General features: G+C 51.4%; 1 protein-coding gene across 1 annotated transcript in view; it reads left to right on the top strand.

Annotated features, from left to right (window-relative positions):
- The window catches only part of LOC119957338 (bone morphogenetic protein 1-like), a 233737-nt gene extending 218990 nt beyond the window's left edge, over positions 1 to 14747 (top strand). Inside the window, 9 exon segments of the mRNA XM_038785238.1 lie at positions 441 to 621; positions 8967 to 9092; positions 10369 to 10496; positions 11310 to 11372; positions 11374 to 11452; positions 11455 to 11495; positions 11498 to 11525; positions 12691 to 12941; positions 14376 to 14747. Coding sequence (XP_038641166.1) covers positions 441 to 621; positions 8967 to 9092; positions 10369 to 10496; positions 11310 to 11372; positions 11374 to 11452; positions 11455 to 11495; positions 11498 to 11525; positions 12691 to 12941; positions 14376 to 14510 — 1032 coding nt within the window. The 3' untranslated portion in view covers positions 14511 to 14747.
- The last annotated feature ends 3626 nt before the right edge of the window (positions 14748 to 18373 follow it).

Below are 18373 nucleotides of genomic sequence, written 5' to 3'. Positions count from 1 at the left end.
AACTTACCTCTTTGACCACGCGCTGTGAAGCAACTTGGAAAATGTCATTACGTGAAGGACACTAGATAAATAGAAGTGACTGTTGTTATTAAAGTTTGAGTGTTTATATAAAGGCGCAGAAGACTCTGGAGTCAAGTGGAGGGAGACGACTCTGTCCCTCACCACATTGGAATCAGAATCCCGTTCACACCTAACTCTGGGGTTACGCCGTAACTGTCGTATTACAATAGGGGAGTTACTTTGCATATGCACAGCTAACAGTATAACTAGCACCTTAATAGCGAGTGCCACATAATTTCTTTAGTCGGACTCTGATTGGGACCTGATATCCCACTGATATCCCTATAGTATCACAATCGATCTATTGGTATTGTACTCTTGAGTATTGATGTGAGAAGCGACGTTTTGATCTGAGTGAATTGTGATCTGTTCTGTTCCAGGTCTGTAAATATGACTACGTCGAGGTCCGCAGCGGTCTTTCTGCTGACTCCAAGCTTCACGGCAAATTCTGCGGTGCAGAGGAGCCAGAGGTCATCACCTCCCAGTACAACAACATGAGGATCGAGTTTAAATCAGACAACACCGTCTCCAAGAAAGGATTCAAAGCCCACTTCTTCTCAGGTACGTCAGATGTCTCTTCACAGGGTGCGAGGAGAATCACTGCGTGCACTGATTGACCTGCGTTCACTCACTCAGCGGGCTAAAGATTCTGGGCGGGATTCTCCCATCTGAAGGCAGAGTGTTGACCGCGTCATAGAAACTGGAGAGTTTAACAACGGCATCATCGGACCGCTAAGTGTAGCAATCCTCTGCCCTACAGGGGTCCAGCACGACACTGGAGCAACCTAACCCGCTCCGGCTGCCGATACCGGTGTCAAATGGGCGCCACGAGTCCGAGCATACGCGCTACAACCGGCATGACTCCTTCTCCGCACCGGCTCCGACGCCAAATGGCGTAGGGCTACAGGGGCCGGCGCGGAGCAAAAGTGGCCCTCACCATGAGAGGCCGGCCCGCCGATCGGTAGGCCCCGATCGCGGACCAGGCCACGGTGGAGGCCCCCCCTCCCCTCAACAGGCCGCCCCCGACAGGATGGACGCCGAGGTCCCGCCGGGTAAGACCAGATGTGAACGGCTTCGGCAGAACTCGGGCTTTTTTTTGGGTGGAGAATCGCCGTGGGGGGCCACATAGAGCGGCCCCCGACCGGCGCTGCGCCGACCACGCCAGCGCCACTGCCGCCGATTCTCCGGTGACCGGAGAAGCGGCGGACCAGCATCGCACGAATCGCGCCCAGCCTGGCGATTCTCTGACCCAGCGTGGGCTGAGAGAATCCCGCCCATGGTTTAACACCTGCGGAGGTTGTTCTGGGTGAATTAATTCAGTTTAAGACTTTCTTTGTCTCAGCGGTCTCTGTCGATGTCCGCTTTAGAATGAATTCCAGTCAGCTACAATCTGGTTTAATAGGTTGAAACGTCCCAAGGTGCTTCACAGGAATGTGATCAGGCACAATTTGATCCTGAGGCACATCTGGAGACAGGGTGAGCAAATGCGTGGTCAAAGACATAGCTTTTCTAGCAGAGCACTTTGAAATCAGTAGTTGGATCGATTAGAGTCAGTATGGATTTATGAAGGGGAAATCACGCTTGACAAATCAGCTGGAATTCTTTGAGGATGTAACTAGTAGAGTTAATGAGGGGGAGCCAGTGGATGTGGTCTATCTAGACCAGGGGTGGGCAAACTTTTCCGTGCAAGGGCCACATTCAGAAATTCACAATTTTAAAGGGCCGCATAGTATATTAAGTAAAATAATTACCTCACCCGGTTATGATTCTGGGCGCCTCATATAGAACATAGAACATAAAACAGTACAGCACAGAACAGGCCCTTCGGCCCTCGATGTTGTGCCGAGCAATGATCACCCTACTCAAGTCCACGTATCCACCCTATACCAGTAAGTAACCCAACAGGCCCCCCCCCCCCCCCCCCCCCCCCCCCATTAACCTTTAAAAAAAAAATTGTTTTTTAAAAATTTGTTTTTAAAAAAAAAAAATTTATGACTTGGTGGGCCGCATAAATACATTTGGCGGGCCGTAGTTTGCCCACCCCTGATCTAGACTTTCAGAAGGCTTTCAAGGAAGTCCCACATTAGCATGTAAAATTAAAGCACATGGGATTAGGTGTAGTTTATTGAGATGGATAGAAAACTGGTTGGCAGACAGGAAACAAAGAGTAGGAATTAACGGGTCATTATCTCAATGGCAGGCAGTGACTAGTGGGGAAATACAGAGATCAGTGCTGGGACCCCAGTTATTCACAATATATATTAATGATTTAGTAAGAAGTCTTCCAACACCAGGTTAAAGGCCAACAGGTTTGTTTCGAATCACTAGCTTTCGGAGCTTTCAAAACAAACAAGAAGAAAGAACAAAGAAAAGTACAGCACAGGAACAGGCCCTTCGGCGCTCCATGCCGGTGCCGACCATGCTGCCCGTCTAAACTAAAATCTTCTACACTTCCTGGGTCCATATCCCTCTATTCATGTTGGACTTTAACCTGGTGTTGTCAGACTTCTTACTGTGCCCACCCCAGTCCAACGCCGGCATCTCCACATCATTAATGATTTAGATGAGGGAACAAAATGTATTATCACCAAATTTGCAGATGACACAAAGTTGGGTGGGAGGGTGAGCTGTGAGGAGGATGCAGAGATCCTTCAGCAGGATTTGGACAGGCTGGGTGAGTGGGCACATGAATGGCAAGTGCTGTGTAATGTGGATAAATGTGAGATTATCCACTTTGAAAAATGGGAAGGCAGATTATTATCTGAATGGCCATAAATTAGGTGAGGGGACAGCAAGGTGGTGCAAAGGTTAGCACTGCTGCCTCACGGCACCGAGGACCCGGGTTCGATCCCGGCCCCGGGTCACTGTCCGTGTAGAGTTTACACATTCTCCCCGTGTCCGCGTGGGTCTCACCCCCACACAGCCCAAAGATGTGCAGGGTAGGTGGATTGGCCACGCTAAATTGCCCCTTAATTGGAAAAAAATGAATTGGCTACTTTAAATTAAAAAAAAGAAAAAGTATGTCCAAGGCTGAGAGAAACAGATTTTTCATCAGTAAGGGAATCACTGGTCATAGGGTTAATGTGGGAAAACTGAGTTGAGGATTATATCAGATCAGCCATGATCTCATTGAATGGCGGAGCAAACTTGATGGGCCGAATGGCCTCCTTCCGCTCAAGTCCCATAGTCTGGAGGAGGTCACAGACATCTTGGAGGGTTGTCGGGCTGGAGGAGGTGACAGAGATCTCCGAAGGATTATAGGGCTGAAGGAGGTTGCAGAGGTTTCAGAGGACTGTAGGGCTGGAGGAGGTTACAGAGATCTCGGAGGGTTGTCGGGCTGGAGGAGGTTACAGAGATCTTGGAGGGTTGTCGGGCTGGAGGAGGTTACAGAGATCTCGGAGGGTTGTAGGTTTGGAGGAGGTTACAGAGATCTCGGAGGGGTGTAGGTTTGGAGGAGGTTACAGAGATCTCGGAGGGTTGTAGGTTTGGAGGAGGTTACAGAGATCTCGGAGGGTTGTCGGGCTGGAGGAGGTTACAGAGATCTCGGAGGGGTGTAGGTTTGGAGGAGGTTACAGAGATCTCGGGGGGTGTAGGTTTGGAGTAGGTTACAGAGATCTCGGAGGGTTGTCGGGCTGGAGGAGGTTACAGAGATCTCGGAGGGGTGTAGGTTTGGAGTAGGTTACAGAGATCTCGGAGGGTTGTCGGGCTGGAGGAGGTTACAGAGATCTCGGAGGGTTGTCAGGCTGGAGGAGGTTACAGAGATCTCGGGGGGGTGTCAGGCTGGAGGAGGTTACAGAGATCTCGGAGGGTTGTAGGTTTGGAGGAGGTTACAGAGATCTCGGAGTGTTGTCAGGCTGGAGAAGGTTACAGAGATCTCGGGGGGTTGTAGGTTTGGAGGAAGTTACAGAGATCCTGGTGGGTTGTCGGGCTGGAGGAGGTTACAGAGATCTCGGAGGGTTGTCGGGCTGGAGGAGGCTACAGAGATCTCGGAGGGGTGTAGGTTTGGAGGAGGTTACAGAGATCTCGGAGGGGTGTAGGTTTGGAGGAGGTTACAGAGATCTCGGAGGGTTGTCGGGCTGGAGGTTACAGAGATCTCGGAGGGTTGTCGGGCTGGAGGAGGTTACAGAGATCTCGGAGGGTTGTCGGGCTGGAGGAGGTTACAGAGATCTCGGGGGGGTGTAGGTTTGGAGGAGGTTACAGAGATCTCGGAGGGTTGTCGGGCTGGAGGAGGTTACAGAGATCTCGGAGGGTTGTCAGGCTGGAGGAGGTTACAGAGATCTCGGAGGGTTGTTGGGCTGGAGGAGGTTACAGAGATCTCGGTGGGTTCTCATGCTGGAGGAGGTTACAGAGATCTCGGGGGGGGGGGTGTAGGTTTGGAGGAGGTTACAGAGATCTCGGAGGGTTGTCAGGCTGGAGGAGGTTACAGAGATCTCGGAGGGTTATTGGGCTGATGGAGGTTACAGAGATCTCGGAGGGTTGTCGGGCTGGAGGAGGTTACAGAGATCTCGGAGGGTTATTGGGCTGGAGGAGGTTACAGAGATCTCGGAGGGGTGTAGGTTTGGAGGAGGTTACAGAGATCTCGGAGGGGTGTAGGTTTGGAGGAGGTTACAGAGATCTCGGAGGGTTGTCGGGCTGGAGGAGGTTACTGAGATCTCGGAGGGTTATTGTGCTGGAGGAGGTTACAGAGATCTCGGAGGGTTATTGGGCTGGAGGAGGTTACAGAGATCTCGGAGGGTTGTCAGGCTGGAGGAGGTTACAGAGATCTCGGAGGGGTGTAGGTTTGGAGGAGGTTACAGAGATCTCGGAGGGTTGTCGGGCTGGAGGAGGTTACAGAGATCCTGGTGGGTTGTCAGGCTGGAGGAGGTTACAGCGATCTCTGAGGGTTGTCCGACTGGAGGAGGTTACAGAGATCTCGGAGGGTTGTCGGGCTGGAGGAGGTTACAGAGATCTCGGGGGGTTGTCGGGCTGGAGGAGGTTACAGAGATCTCGGAGGGTTGTCGGGCTGGAGGAGGTTACAGAGATCTCGGAGGGTTGTCAGGCTGGACGAGGTTACAGAGATCTCGGAGGGTTGTAGGTTTGGAGGAGGTTACAGAGATCTCGGAGGGGTGTCAGGCTGGAGGAGGTTACAGAGATCTCGGAGGGGTGTAGGTTTGGAGGAGGTTACAGAGATCTCGGAGGGTTGTCCGACTGGAGGAGGTTACAGAGATCTCGGAGGGTTGTAGGTTTGGAGGAGGTTACAGAGATCTCGGAGGGTTGTCGGGCTGGAGGAGGTTACAGAGATCTCGGAGGGTTGTCAGGCTGGAGGAGGTTACAGAGATCTCGGGGGGGTGTAGGTTTGGAGGAGGTTACAGAGATCTCGGAGGGTTGTCAGGCTGGAGGAGGTTACAGAGATCTCGGAGGGTTGTCGGGCTGGAGGAGGTTACAGAGATCTCGGAGGGTTGTCGGGCTGGAGGAGGTTACAGAGATCTCGGAGGGTTGTCAGGCTGGAGGAGGTTACAGCGATCTCTGAGGGTTGTCCGACTGGAGGAGGTTACTGAGATCTCGGAGGGTTGTCGGGCTGGAGGAGGTTACAGAGATCTCGGGGGGGTGTAGGTTTGGAGGAGGTTACAGAGATCTCGGGGGGGGGGGGGTGTCCGACTGGAGGAGGTTACAGAGATCTCGGGGGGTGTAGGTTTGGAGGAGGTTACAGAGATCTCGGGGGGTTGTCGGGCTGGAGGAGGTTACAGAGATCTCGGAGGGTTGTCCGACTGGAGGAGGTTACAGAGATCTCGGAGGGATCAAAGATAGTTGGATGCCTATCTTTTATTCAGCTGATCTGTGAGCCGGTGCATTGCTGGTGTGTTTCTGCGCTCTCCCAGTTAACTCGGTCAGTTTGAATGCGAAGTTGACAGTCACCATGTGGGAGAGGTGGCCTTGCAAATACCGCTTGCAGCAGCAAATAGGTAAAGCAGAGATGCCCCTGAAACTTTCCAAAACCTCAGTGTAAAACAACTGGAGCCCAGCGCAATAGAAAGACCCGAGTATTAGAATTATAGACGGGAGTGCCCCCTTTGGGATCCTGACCAGAATGACTCGCACAACAATTGAACAAGCTGGTTTGGTTTTATCGGATTGCTGTCTCCTTTGCTGCATGTAAATATGTTCATGCAGATCGAGAAAGAGCAGGGGGAGGCCATTCAGCCCATCCTGCCTGGCCCTGTCAAAGAGCTAGTCAATGACACTCTTTCCCCTGGTTACAGAGATCATTGCTTCAAAAACTACCCTCGTCTCTCTCTCTCTCTCTCCCCCCAACAAAAAAAGTTTGTTTGCCTGCGATCTGTAATCTGTGACCTGCCGCCAGTGAGTGATTGACAACTTGGCCCTGCTTTTTATCTTATTTAAACAATCCAGATTTCCTGTTGCTCAATTGCTTCATTTTAATTGCAGAAGATGTTGTGGATTTGGAGTCCTTTACGATATATTTACCACAAAAATTCTTACAAATACTCGCAGAATGTGACTAAACAGTTCAAAAAGGCCATCGCAAAGTGCAATGCGATTCAAATTATCCACATCGATCACATTACACTCTCAGTACAGTAATGGTGCATAATTACTGTATTCAGGGTCAGTCATACAGCCCCTTGGTGCCCCTTACTTTAACTTCTCATAGAATAGAATCCCTACAGTGCAGAAGGAGTCCATTCAGCCCATCAAGTCTGCACTGACCCTCAGAAAGAGCCTTTTATCCAGACCCAATTCGCCGTCCTATCCACCTAACCCCATAACCCCACCTAACTTTTTTTAAATTTAGAGTACCCAATTAAATTTTACCAATAAAAGGGCAATTTAGCGTGGCCAATCCACCTACCCCGCACATCTTTGGGTTGTGGGGGCGAAACCCACGCAGACACGGGGGAGAATGTGCAAACTCCACACGGACAGTGACCCAGAGCCGGGACCGAACCCGGGACCTCGGCGCCGTGAGGCAGCAGTGCTAACCACTGCGCCACCGTGCTGCCAACCCCAGCGAACCTGCACATCTTTGGACAGTGGGAGGAAACCGGAGCACCCGGAGGAAACCCACGCAGACACGGGGAGAACGTGCACAGACAGTGACCCAAGCCGGGAATCGAACCCTGGGTCCCTGGCGCTGTGAGGCAGCAGTGCTGACCACTGTGTTGATGTGCTGCCCCTTTTGTTGGAGTCCCATAGAGAGACATTATCTGAGGCAGACAACTTTGAATAAGTGGAGCCAGGAAGAACTTTATGCGGATGAGGAAGAAAATATACAATCCCTTTTTGTCTCATTTTATTTCTGGAGAGACAGAATTGAAAAGTTTGGAATTGTGCTCAACTTGTGTCTAATCATGTTTAGACTACACTTAGAGCACTGCGTGCAGTTCTGGTCACCATATTATAGAAAGGATACAGAGGCAATGGAGAGGGGGCAGGGAAGGTTTACAAGGATGATCCCAGCAATGTGTGGATTTACATATCAGAAAAAGATTGACAGACCAGGTCCATTAGTGGTTAGCACTGTCGCTTCACAGCTCCAGGGTCCCAGGTTCGATTCCGGCTTGGGTCACTGTCTGTGCGGAGTCTGCACATCCTCCCCCGTGTGTGCGTGGGTTTCCTCCCAGTGCTCCGGTTTCCTCCCACAGTCCAAAGATGTGCAGGTTAGGTGGATTGGCCACGATCAATTGCCCTCAGTGTCCAAAACGGTTGGGTGGGGTGACTGGGTTGTGGGAATGGGGTGGAGATGCGGGCTTGGGTGAGGTACTCTTTCCTGGGGCTGGTGCAGACTCGATCATAGATCTTACAGTGCAGAAGGAGGCCATTCGACCCATTGAGTCTGCACCGGCTCCTGGAAAGAGCACCCTACCCAAGGTTAACACCTCCACCCTATCCCCATAACCCAGTAACCCCACCTAACACTAAGGGCAATTTATCATGTCCAATCCACCTAACCTGTACATCTTTGGACTGTGGTAGGAAACCGGAGCACCCGGAAGAAACCAACGCAGACACGGGGAGAACGTGCAGACTCTGCACAGACAGCGACCCAAGCCGGGAATCGAACCTGGGACCCTGGAGTGTGAAGCCATTGTGCTATCCACAATGCTACCGTGCTGCCCGATGGGCCGAATGGCCTCCTTCTGCACTGTAAATTCTATGGTCAAAGTGAATAGTGTGGATGAGTTTAGGGGGAAACTTCGCAAACATTTTTTTATTGTTTTTATTTTTAAATTTAGAGTACCCAATTCATTTTTTCCAATTATGGGGAAATTTTATGTGGCCAATCCACCTAGCTGGCACATTTTTGGGTTGTGGGGGCGAAACCCACGCAAACCTGGGGAGAAAGTGCAAACTCCACACGGACAGTGACCCAGAGCCGGGATCGAACCTGGGACCTCGGCGCCGTGAGGCCACAGTGCTAACCCACTGCGCCACCGTGCTGCCCTCAAACTTTGCAAACATATGAGGGAGAAGGGGACAGAGGGTTCTGCTGACAGAGCTTTATGAGGAAGGATTGGAGGAGGCTGGAGTGGAACACAAATGCTAGTATGAACTATTTGGGCCAAATGGCCTGTTTCCCTGCTGTAAATCTAACTGTTGAATCAAACACAAACCATTATGGCTGCATTCAAGCAAGCTGTGGGCAGGCAGTACCATCCTGGCTGGGGTCCGACAAAAGTTACCCCCAAATGACCGGCATTCAGTATTGGTTAAGTGGGAAGTAGAATTGTACCACCCAGATATCATTCGGAGGTTTCTCAGGTACATTGGGACAGTGCAGGAGAAGCTTTGTGTTGGCTGAGCAGCGGAGGAGTTGGACGCTTGGTGGGGATGGAGTTTTGGACTGTGTATCTGGGCTGAAAATCCCGAGAGGCCTCCTTCAGCTTCCCCGCGTTTCTTCCCTCCAGACAAGGACGAGTGCTCCAAGGATAACGGTGGCTGCCAACACGAGTGTGTCAACACTTTCGGGAGTTACACGTGCCAGTGCCGCAGCGGCTTCATGCTTCACGAAAACAAGCACGATTGCAAGGAAGGTGAGTGGCACTTGACCCACGGACGCTGATGATAAAAGGCGGGGTGCTTTGCATAGCAGGAAGCCCAGGTAAGGCGGGAGAAATTCTCTTCATGGTGTGTGTTCACCACCGATTGCTGCTGCCCCTGGTGGGGTAGTGAAGGGATTACAGTTTTAATACAGAGAGAATATTGGCACCATTGTTGTGTCAACTAATGCGTTGGAGGTTGAGTTGGCACTTGTGGTTTTCACGTACAGAATCTTCACACGTGTGAGTGAAAATACAGTCGAGAGAGCGTCCCAATAAAAGTAGGATTATTTCATCCAGCCCAAAGCAGTGAATGATAGGATACGCCTGATGAGCATCTTGCATTATGCAATGTGAGGGAATCGCGGGATTGCTCGCTAACAATTCCCAACGGGCATGCGACACCGATGACGAGCAAATCGTGTCCGCAGTGAGGGCGACGTCAGCTGTTTCGTTCACCTTCGAAACGAGCAGTCCCCCAAGTGGGGATACTGCCCCCTGTCAGTCAGTCAGCCCCAGGGTGTCGATGAACGCCTCTCATTCACCTCGCTGATCCTTTCTGCCCAAACAAACGAGCAGCGTTCTGCGCAGGCACAGCTCCCGATCCAGGCATCGCAAAACGGGAGAACGTCGGCAGCATCCAGATTGAATGGGCGAATCATTTGAAAGGGGAAGTGAGTTCTGGAGGTTATTGTGCATGCTGACCTCGAGCCGGGGGGGGGGGGGGGGGGGGGGGGGGGGGGGGGGGGGGGTGGGTAGGTAACGGTCGGTAAGTCTTGCTGCAACTCTAACAGGTTCGGAGAGGTTTGAAGCGGCGACTTCAGAGACGGTTCACCTCGGCCGATTCCTGGGAGGAAGGGCTTGTCTACCAAGGAAATGTGAAGCAGGTTTGGGCCTTTACTCATTGCAGAGTTCAGAAGATTGACCTTATTGAAACAGATAAGATTCTGAGGGGGGGGGGGTGCGAGGCACGGATAGGTGCTGGGAGGAAGATTCCCCCTTGCAGGAAAATCTAGGACAAGGGGGCACAGCTTCAAAATAAGAGGGAATGAGGTGTCTCCTTTCCGAGGGTTTGGAATTCTGTACAGAGAGGAGGGTGGTGGGGGGGATATATTCAAAGCTGAATCGGATAGGTTTTTGGTTGACCAGGGAGTCGGGAGTTATGGGGGAGAGACAGGGAATTGGAGTTTAGGCCGCTTCGGATCAGCCATGATCCGAATGGCCTCTTCCCACTGCTCCTACCTCACATGGTTCTCTGTTCTCTGTACAGCTGGATGCGAACACAAAATCAACAGTGTCTCAGGCACCATCACCAGCCCGAACTGGCCCAATAAGTACACAAGTCGGAAGGAGTGTACCTGGGAGATCATAACCACACCTGGGCACCGGGTTAAACTGGTAAGAAAAAAAAACCCTTACCGAACACGAGATTGCAAACCTCTCCATCGTCAATACTGCTGGACCAGATTGGAACCCCACAAAGCCACAAATGGCTTCTTCTGGCCACACTCCATCCACAACATGGGAGCTGCGGAGAGTCATAGAATGATACAGCACGCAAAGTGGCTGTTTGGCCCAGCATGCCTCTACTAGCCCTTTTAAAAATGCCCCCCGAATCGTCCCACTCCCCAAGCTCTCCTCTGTAGCTCCTTTGCAGATATTTATGTCATTTTCCTTTGATTTTGTTTTTAACATAATTTAAAGGTGCCCAATTCTTTTTTTTTCCAATTAAGGGGCAATTTAGCATCTTTGGGTTGTGGGGGTGAGATCCACGCAGACAATGGGAGAATGTGCAAACTCCACACGGACAGTGACCCCAGGGCCGGGAGCGTACCCGGGCCCTCTGCGCCGTGAGGCAGCAGTGCTAACCCCTGCGCCGCCGAGCCGCCATGCAATTCGCCTTTGTAAGTCCCTTTTTGAATCTGCTCCCTCTGTCCTTTCCGGCAGCATGTTTCAGATTGCCACAACTCGCCACGTCAAAGGAAACAAAATCATCACCACCCCTCTGCCAAATTATCTTCAATCTGTGTCCTCAGTTACCAACCCTCCTGCCAACAGAAACAATTCCTCCTTGTTCGTGCAATCAAAACTCCTCATTTTTAATGGCACCTCCCCTTCACCTTCTCCCCTCTGAGGAGACACGTGTCTTGAAATTTGAAACTTTGTTTGAAAGCTCCTGGCAGCGTGCAATTGTTTGCTTCTGCCCGGCAGGCGTTCAATGAGTTGGACATCGAGCAGCACCAGGAATGTGCGTACGACACCTGGAGCTCTTACCGATGGCAAAGACTCGAAGGCAAAGGTTATCGGCCGATTCTGTGGTAGTAAAAAGCCAGAGCCTCTGATCTCCCCTTCAACAGGATGTTCATTAAATTCTTATCCGACAACTCTGTGCAGAGAAAAAGGGCTTTGAGGCCACTCACAGTTCAGGTCAAGAATCCGGCAACTGTTACCTCCCCTGCATCGTGATGAAATGAAGCCATCCGCTGTCCAGACAGGCCGCGGCAACCATTAATTTGAGCTGCTTTAGGAAGTGATGATCAAGGACATAAGGATGGAATTACCAGAGGAATTTTCTGCATGGGTTTCTCCTTGTCTTTTTGTGCTTTATACTCTTGTCACTCCATGCACTCGGGGAGGTGGGTCTGGCAATGATGTAATTGAGACTGTTGCTCCCAGATCTCAACCATGGGCTATTGTGGTGAAGCAGGAGAGAAACGGAGCTGGTGATCATCACGTTAAACCCCGGGTGAGAAGGGTTGTTGTCAGTCAGCGAAGGCTTAATTCCTGGCATTTATCCAATTGAGGCAAAATTATTGACAAGGGTTTTGCATACGGGCGAGGAGCGCAGAGGACGGCACGGTGGCGCAGTGGGTTAGCCCTGACTGCCTCACCGCGCGAAGTGGTCCCAGGTTCGATCCCGGGTCCGGGTCACTGTCGTGTGCAGTTTTGCCACATTCTTCCCGTGTTTGCGTGGGTTTCGGCCCACAATCCAAAGCTGTGCAGGTTAGGTGGATTGGCCGCGCTAAATTGCCCTTAGTGTCCAAAATTGCCTTAAGTGTTGGGTGGGGTTACTGGGTTATGGGGATAGGGTGGAGGTGTTGACCTTGGGTAGGGTGCTCTTTCCAAGAGCCGGTGCAGACTCGATGGGCCGAATGGCCTCCTTCTGCACTGTAAATTCTATAAGAAAGAAATAAATGGTAAAAGATAGTTAAAATGAAATGGGATGAAAAATATGGCTGTGAAAGTGTTGTCCAACACTAAGAGAAGGTGGATAGTGAAGGAGGGACATACGGAAATCCTGTCGGAGAGAAGTACTTCTTCAGGGTAGGCATTCCTGGAAGAGAAGTGGCAGTGAGTTTAAACACTGAATAAAAGCAAATTTCTGCCGATGCTGGAATCTGAAACGAAAGAGAAAATGCTGGAAAATCTCAGCAGGTCTGGCAGCATCTGTAGGGAGAGAAAAGAGCTAACGTTTCGAGTCCGATGACTCTTTGTCAAAGCCAGCAGCCAGAGAAAGTGGGATGTAACTGCCTTGGCAATCTTGTACCAGAGCACCAATGTTACACTCCAGTGTCCGTGTTTTATCCTGCAGAATGTGGAGGCAAGCTGAAAGCAGAAGTGAAAACCAAGGATCTGTACTCTCACTCGCAGTTTGGCGATAACAATTACCCCGGAGGAGCAGATTGTCAGTGGGTGGTCCGGGCGGAAGAAGGGTACGGGGTGGAGTTGATCTTCCAGACCTTCGAGATCGAGGAGGAAGCAGACTGCGGCTACGATTACATGGAGCTGTTCGATGGTTCGGATGACACAGCTCCCAGGCTGGGCAGGTTCTGCGGTTCCGGGGTAAGATCTCGGCCTTTCTCCACTTCCTTCTGGGCCTGTGAAACCGCCCCGATTTTGTACAAACTGCCAACCCTACTGGATGTGGCGAGGGATGGTTGTGCTGGTTGGAAGCCAATGATCTCAGCCCCATCACTGTCGGAGTTCCTCAGGGTCGGGTCCTAGGCCCAAGCAGCTTCAAAGACCTTCCCTCCATTGACGGGTTAGAGGTGGGGGATGTTCCCTGATCATTGCAGAGTGTTCAATACCATTCATAGCTCCCCGAATAATGAGGACCCGTTCCCACATGCAGCAAGACCTGGCGAATAGGTGACAAGTAACATTCCTGCCACACACTGGCCAGGCAATGACCATCTTCGACGAGAGAGAGGCCAGCTATTTAGCTTCGACATTCAATGGCAATTGCATTGACGAGTCCCCCTGTCTACGTGTGGAAGAATTGGCGAAATCTTGTCTCTGGTTCCATGATGCCAGTCACAGTTTAGTCCACTTGTGATCTCCACTTTCAGCTCCCTGTCACACAGTGATCCCTCTCCCCAGCACTGGTTAAATCCCCTGGCCACTGCCCTGTACTCAACACTGCAACCATTAGCTCAGCTGAGAGGTGTGATTGTTGGGTAAAGAGCAGGAAAAACGTACACACATGCACGTCCTCGCACACGTACACAAACGCGCAAGCATGTATGCACACACCTGCATACGGGTGCACATACACAGATGTACAATGCGCACAACACGTTATTTGCATACATACTCATGTGCATGTGGATAAGGGCTCACATGCAGCAAGTTGTACACATGCATGCTTAGTCTTAAGCTCCCTGATTTTCCCTGACGGCAGACAGAAGCTTGTGACTGTTTCCGTTTAGCTAGGTCTTCTCCCGAGCAGGGTCGCGCAGTATCTTATAGGGGGCGCCGCCTGCATCAAGCTGGGTGCCCAGGAGACCCCGCTGCCCTTACCGCCTGCCTGGGGCAGGTTGGAAGGATTTACTACTTGATCCTCAACCTGTTGGGCCCGCGTTGTGAACGCGCCCTTCCCCCCTTGGCCATCAGGTCCTGGGTTTTGGGTCCCGAAACCAGAGCTTCTGGCCCAGGCCAGGGCCGCCACCCACTGCGCCACAAGGCCTCCTGCCCACAGACACACCCTCACACATGCCCGGCATTGGAGTCAGCCTTATTGAGAGCAGCTGTGGAGCGTGGAGCAGGAAAGTTAAGCCTCCCAGACGCTGGGTTTGTGAATGGGTGGAGCAGTAGCTGTAAAGCACCAGTGGGGCATCAGTGAAGGTGAAAGATTCTTTCCTGCATCGTAGCAAGTGGGTCAAAGGAATGGCCATGGAGAGGCCAGCAATGTGGAGTGAAGAGGCCGGTAAGGATTGAAGGGGGCAATTGCGGGTCAACTATAGCCTTCTGTTGATGGGTGAACGTTTTCTGTTGCAGCCCCCTGAGGAGATTTATTCAGCTGGCGACTCGATCATGATTCGCTTCCACTCCGACGACACCATTAACAAGAAGGGTTTCCACGCACGCTACACCAGCACCAAGTTCCAGGACACTCTTCACTTGAGGAAATGATCCCCGAACCCCTGGCGAACCGAGAGACTGGAATTTGCGACTTTTATTCGTACTCTTAAAAAAAAATTCTCACACGAGGAACATAGCCATTTCCCCAAAATTTCAGCACTTTAACGAAAAAAAAAAAATAGCTGAAATGACTCGAGGTGTATATGATATGTGATGCTTCTTCAGTGCAGCAAACGACTTGGGAACCGCCAAGTGACTCAGTATTGCCAGTGTTCTCAAAAAAAACAAGGACTCCAAGTGTTTGAGAGATCCCTTTGGGGGAGGATGACTGGAAGCTGCTGTATGGTCCTCTTCGATGGGCATATCTGAGCTTTCTTTCAACATCAAGCAAGAGGGCCAAGGCAGCCACTCTCTGCACTTGGCCGTTGGACTTAGTGAAACCTCTCTCTCTCTCTCTCTCTCTCTATCTATCTCTCTCTCTATCAGACTTTGTTACACCCACTTGACCACGATCATGAGCCATGTAGTAGCAGGCCTTTAGTCTGCCACACCAAAGGGTGCTGGGGCTGTCAGGACAGGCTTCGAGCTGAAACTAGGCCCCTCTGAGCCAGTGTAGCCTAACCTTGCACGTCTGGCCGGAGCACTATTGGGCAGAGGATTCAGAGCAGGCCATCCTATCTGCTCTCTCTCCACTGCCCAATGGTGTTTAGCCTGGTGGATGGGGGAAGGAGCGGAACCTCGACAGTGAAAAGGGGGGGTAGTCACTTCAACTGCCCGCTCAATAAAAATGTTGGTAGCATGCAAACCGTTCCTGCAGCTTCAAGTTTATATTCAGGTCCTGGCCTTTATCACAGGAGTGAGAGACATCTCCTTTATTCAGTCCTGTGTCGGGGGGGGGGGGGGGTGGGTCCGTAAGGGGACAATTTCTTTATGACGCACATGTTGGTGGAAGTCTGCGTTCGTTTTGACCTCCTGAAATCACGGTGAGTGTGACCATCCGGCCTCCCGAGCCGGCAGGGTCAGGAATGACTGCCTGTTTTCTGTAGGGCAGTTTTCTGGAGGCAGCCCCCCCCCCCCCCCCCCCCCCCCCCCCCCCCCCCCCCCCCCCTCCCGACTGCTGAGCTGTGATTCCAGCCGCGCTGGGCAAGGTGCACCGCAGGAGATTGTGTGTCGATTTTTTTGGCTGATATGCTTCAGAACGTTCATTCTCGGCAGCCCAATTAAAAAAAAAAATAAAAATAAAAAATAAATGCTGCAGCTTTTGCATTTTGTCCCCTGTTTTCTGGTCTTGATTTTTGTCAGGCATTGGATGGGGGATTTGGGTAAGAGCCCCCCACACACACACACACAACACACACGTGGCACGGGGAGATGAGGGACACGAACCTGACCGGAAGCAATTTCTCCCGATAAAACGAGAGACCGTGCATTTCCGTAGCGCCTCTCGCAATCTCAAGGCATTCCCAAAGCCCCTGGCAGCCAGTGGCGTGCTTCCGAAGCGTCCTCGCTATAGTCAAGCAGCCGGTTTTCACACAGTTTTCACATGACTGGACAAACTACAGCTTCTCCGACTGCAGCATTCCCAGAGTGCAGTCCTGAAAGTGCCGACTTGGTTTATTCACTCTTAAGTCTCCAGAGTGGGGCTCGCCCCCCCTCGGCCTTCTGACTCGGAGGGGCCGAATGGCCGCCCCCCACCTCACGTTTCTTCTGTTCAAGCGCACGAGCCACTGGAGTCACAGCTCGCACCTTAAGACGTCTGGAAGTAAGTTGGGGGAAATTATCTCACAATTTGGCTCCATTAAAAACACTTGCCAACCAGAGTTTATCTGAGCAGACTGAAAAGATTTTAACTGAAAGAAACTTGTGAAGATACATGTTCCCCTCTTTTTCTTTTTAGGTTTAAAGTTGTCTGTGTAACCTCCGGCTGTTTCCAGCTGGGAAGTAAGAATGCCCGGTCGGGAGGATTATGAGCTGGGGAGGCTGTTCGAGCCTGCTGTGCCATTCAACACGATCAAGGCTGACCTTTAACCCCGGCCTTCCGCTGCCACCAGAGCCCGCAATTCCCTTCGTATCCAGACATGCGTCGACTCCTGTCTGGAATGGATTCAGTGACTGAGCATCCAATTAGCTTTCTTGAAGACTCATGAAGGACATCAAACAGAGGTAAGTGGTACCAAAGAACAATACAGCAGAGGAACAGGCCCTTCGGCCCTACAAGCCTGTACCAGCCATGATACCAACCTTTGCCAAAACCCTCAGCACTTCCTCGTGCCGTATACCCATCCTATCCATGTGTTTGTCAAGATGCCTTTTGAACGCCGTTAATGTATTTGCTTCCACAACCACCCCGGCAACGTGTTCCAGGCACTCACCACCCTCTGTGTAAAAAACCTGCCTCGCACATCTCCCCTAAACTTTGCCCCACGGACCTTAAACCTATTCCCCCTGGTTACTGACTCCTCCACCCTGGGAAAGAGTGCCTGCCCATCCACTCTATCCATGCCCCTCATAATCTTGTAGACCTCAATCAGGTTTCCCCTCACCATCCATCTAATGAAAACAGTCCGAGTCTATTCAGCCTCTCCGCATAGCTAACACCCTCCAGACCAGGCAACATCCTGGTAAACCTCTTCTGCACCCTCTCCAAAGCCTCCCCATCCTTCTGGTAGTGTGGCGACCAGAATCGCGCGCAGTATTCCAAGCCGATTCTTACAGCACCAGGTGAGGAGTATCCCCCCCCCCCCCACACACACACACACACACACACAGAGTGCTAGAGGGCAGTCAGGAGGGTCACCAGTGCTCAGATTATCTGCCAATTCAAAATTGGCTTAGCCGTAGGAGACAGAGGGTGATGACAGACTGGAAGCCAGTGTCCAGTGGTGTACCACAGGGATCTGTGCTGGGGGCCCTACTGTTTATCATTTATATAAACGACATAGATGACTATGTGGGGGGTAGGATCAGTAAGTTTGTGGACCACACGGGCAGCACGGTGGCACAGTGGTTAGCACTGGGACTACGTCGCTGAGGACCCGGGTTCGAATCCCGGCCCTGAGTCACTGTCCATGTGGAGTTTGCATATTCTGCCTGTGTCTGCGTGGGTTTCACCCCCACAACCCAAAAATGTGCAAGGTAGGTGGATTGGCCACGCTAAGTTGCCCCTTTAATTGGAAAAAAAATAATTGGGTACTCGGAAAAAAATTTTTTTTTAAAAGTTTGTGGACGACACAACGATTGGCCGGGTGGGTAACAGTGAGATTGAGTGTCTTGGGTCACAGGAAGATCTAGATGGGATGGTCAAATTAGAAGAAAAGCAGCAGATTGAATTTAACATTGAAAAGTGTGAAGTGATAACACTCCGGGAGGAGTAATGTGACAAGGTAGTCACTGGGAAGTTCCGAGGAACAAAGGGACCTTGGCGTGTTTGTCCATAGATCTCTGAAGGCAGAAGGACAGATTAATAGGATGGTGAAAAAGGGCATAGATTACAAAAGCAGGGAGGTCATGTTGGAGTTATGTAGAACTTTGGTTAGGTCACAGCTGGAATACTGTGTGCAAATTCTGGTCGCCACATTATAGGAAGGATGTCATTACAAGAGAGAGGGTGCAGAGGCGATTCACCAGGAGGTTGCCTGGGATGGAGGTTTAAGTTATGAAGAGAGATTGGATAGGCTTGAGTTGTTCTCGCTGGAGCAGAGAAGATTGAGGGGTGATTATGAGAGGCACGGGCAGGGTGGATAGGGAGCAGCTCTTCCCCTTAGAACATAGAACAGTACAGCACAGAACAGGCCCTTCGGCCCTCGATGTTGTGCCGAGCAATGATCACCCTACTCAAACCCACGTATCCACCCTATACCCGTAACCCAACAACCCCCCCCCCTTAACCTTACTTTTTTAGGACACTACGGGCA

Source organism: Scyliorhinus canicula, chromosome 26 (assembly GCF_902713615.1).
Source record: "Scyliorhinus canicula chromosome 26, sScyCan1.1, whole genome shotgun sequence".
NCBI classification, from domain to species: domain Eukaryota; kingdom Metazoa; phylum Chordata; class Chondrichthyes; order Carcharhiniformes; family Scyliorhinidae; genus Scyliorhinus; species Scyliorhinus canicula.
The sequence above is the reverse complement of the archived record's forward strand: the minus strand, read 5'-3'. Positions and strand labels throughout refer to the sequence as shown.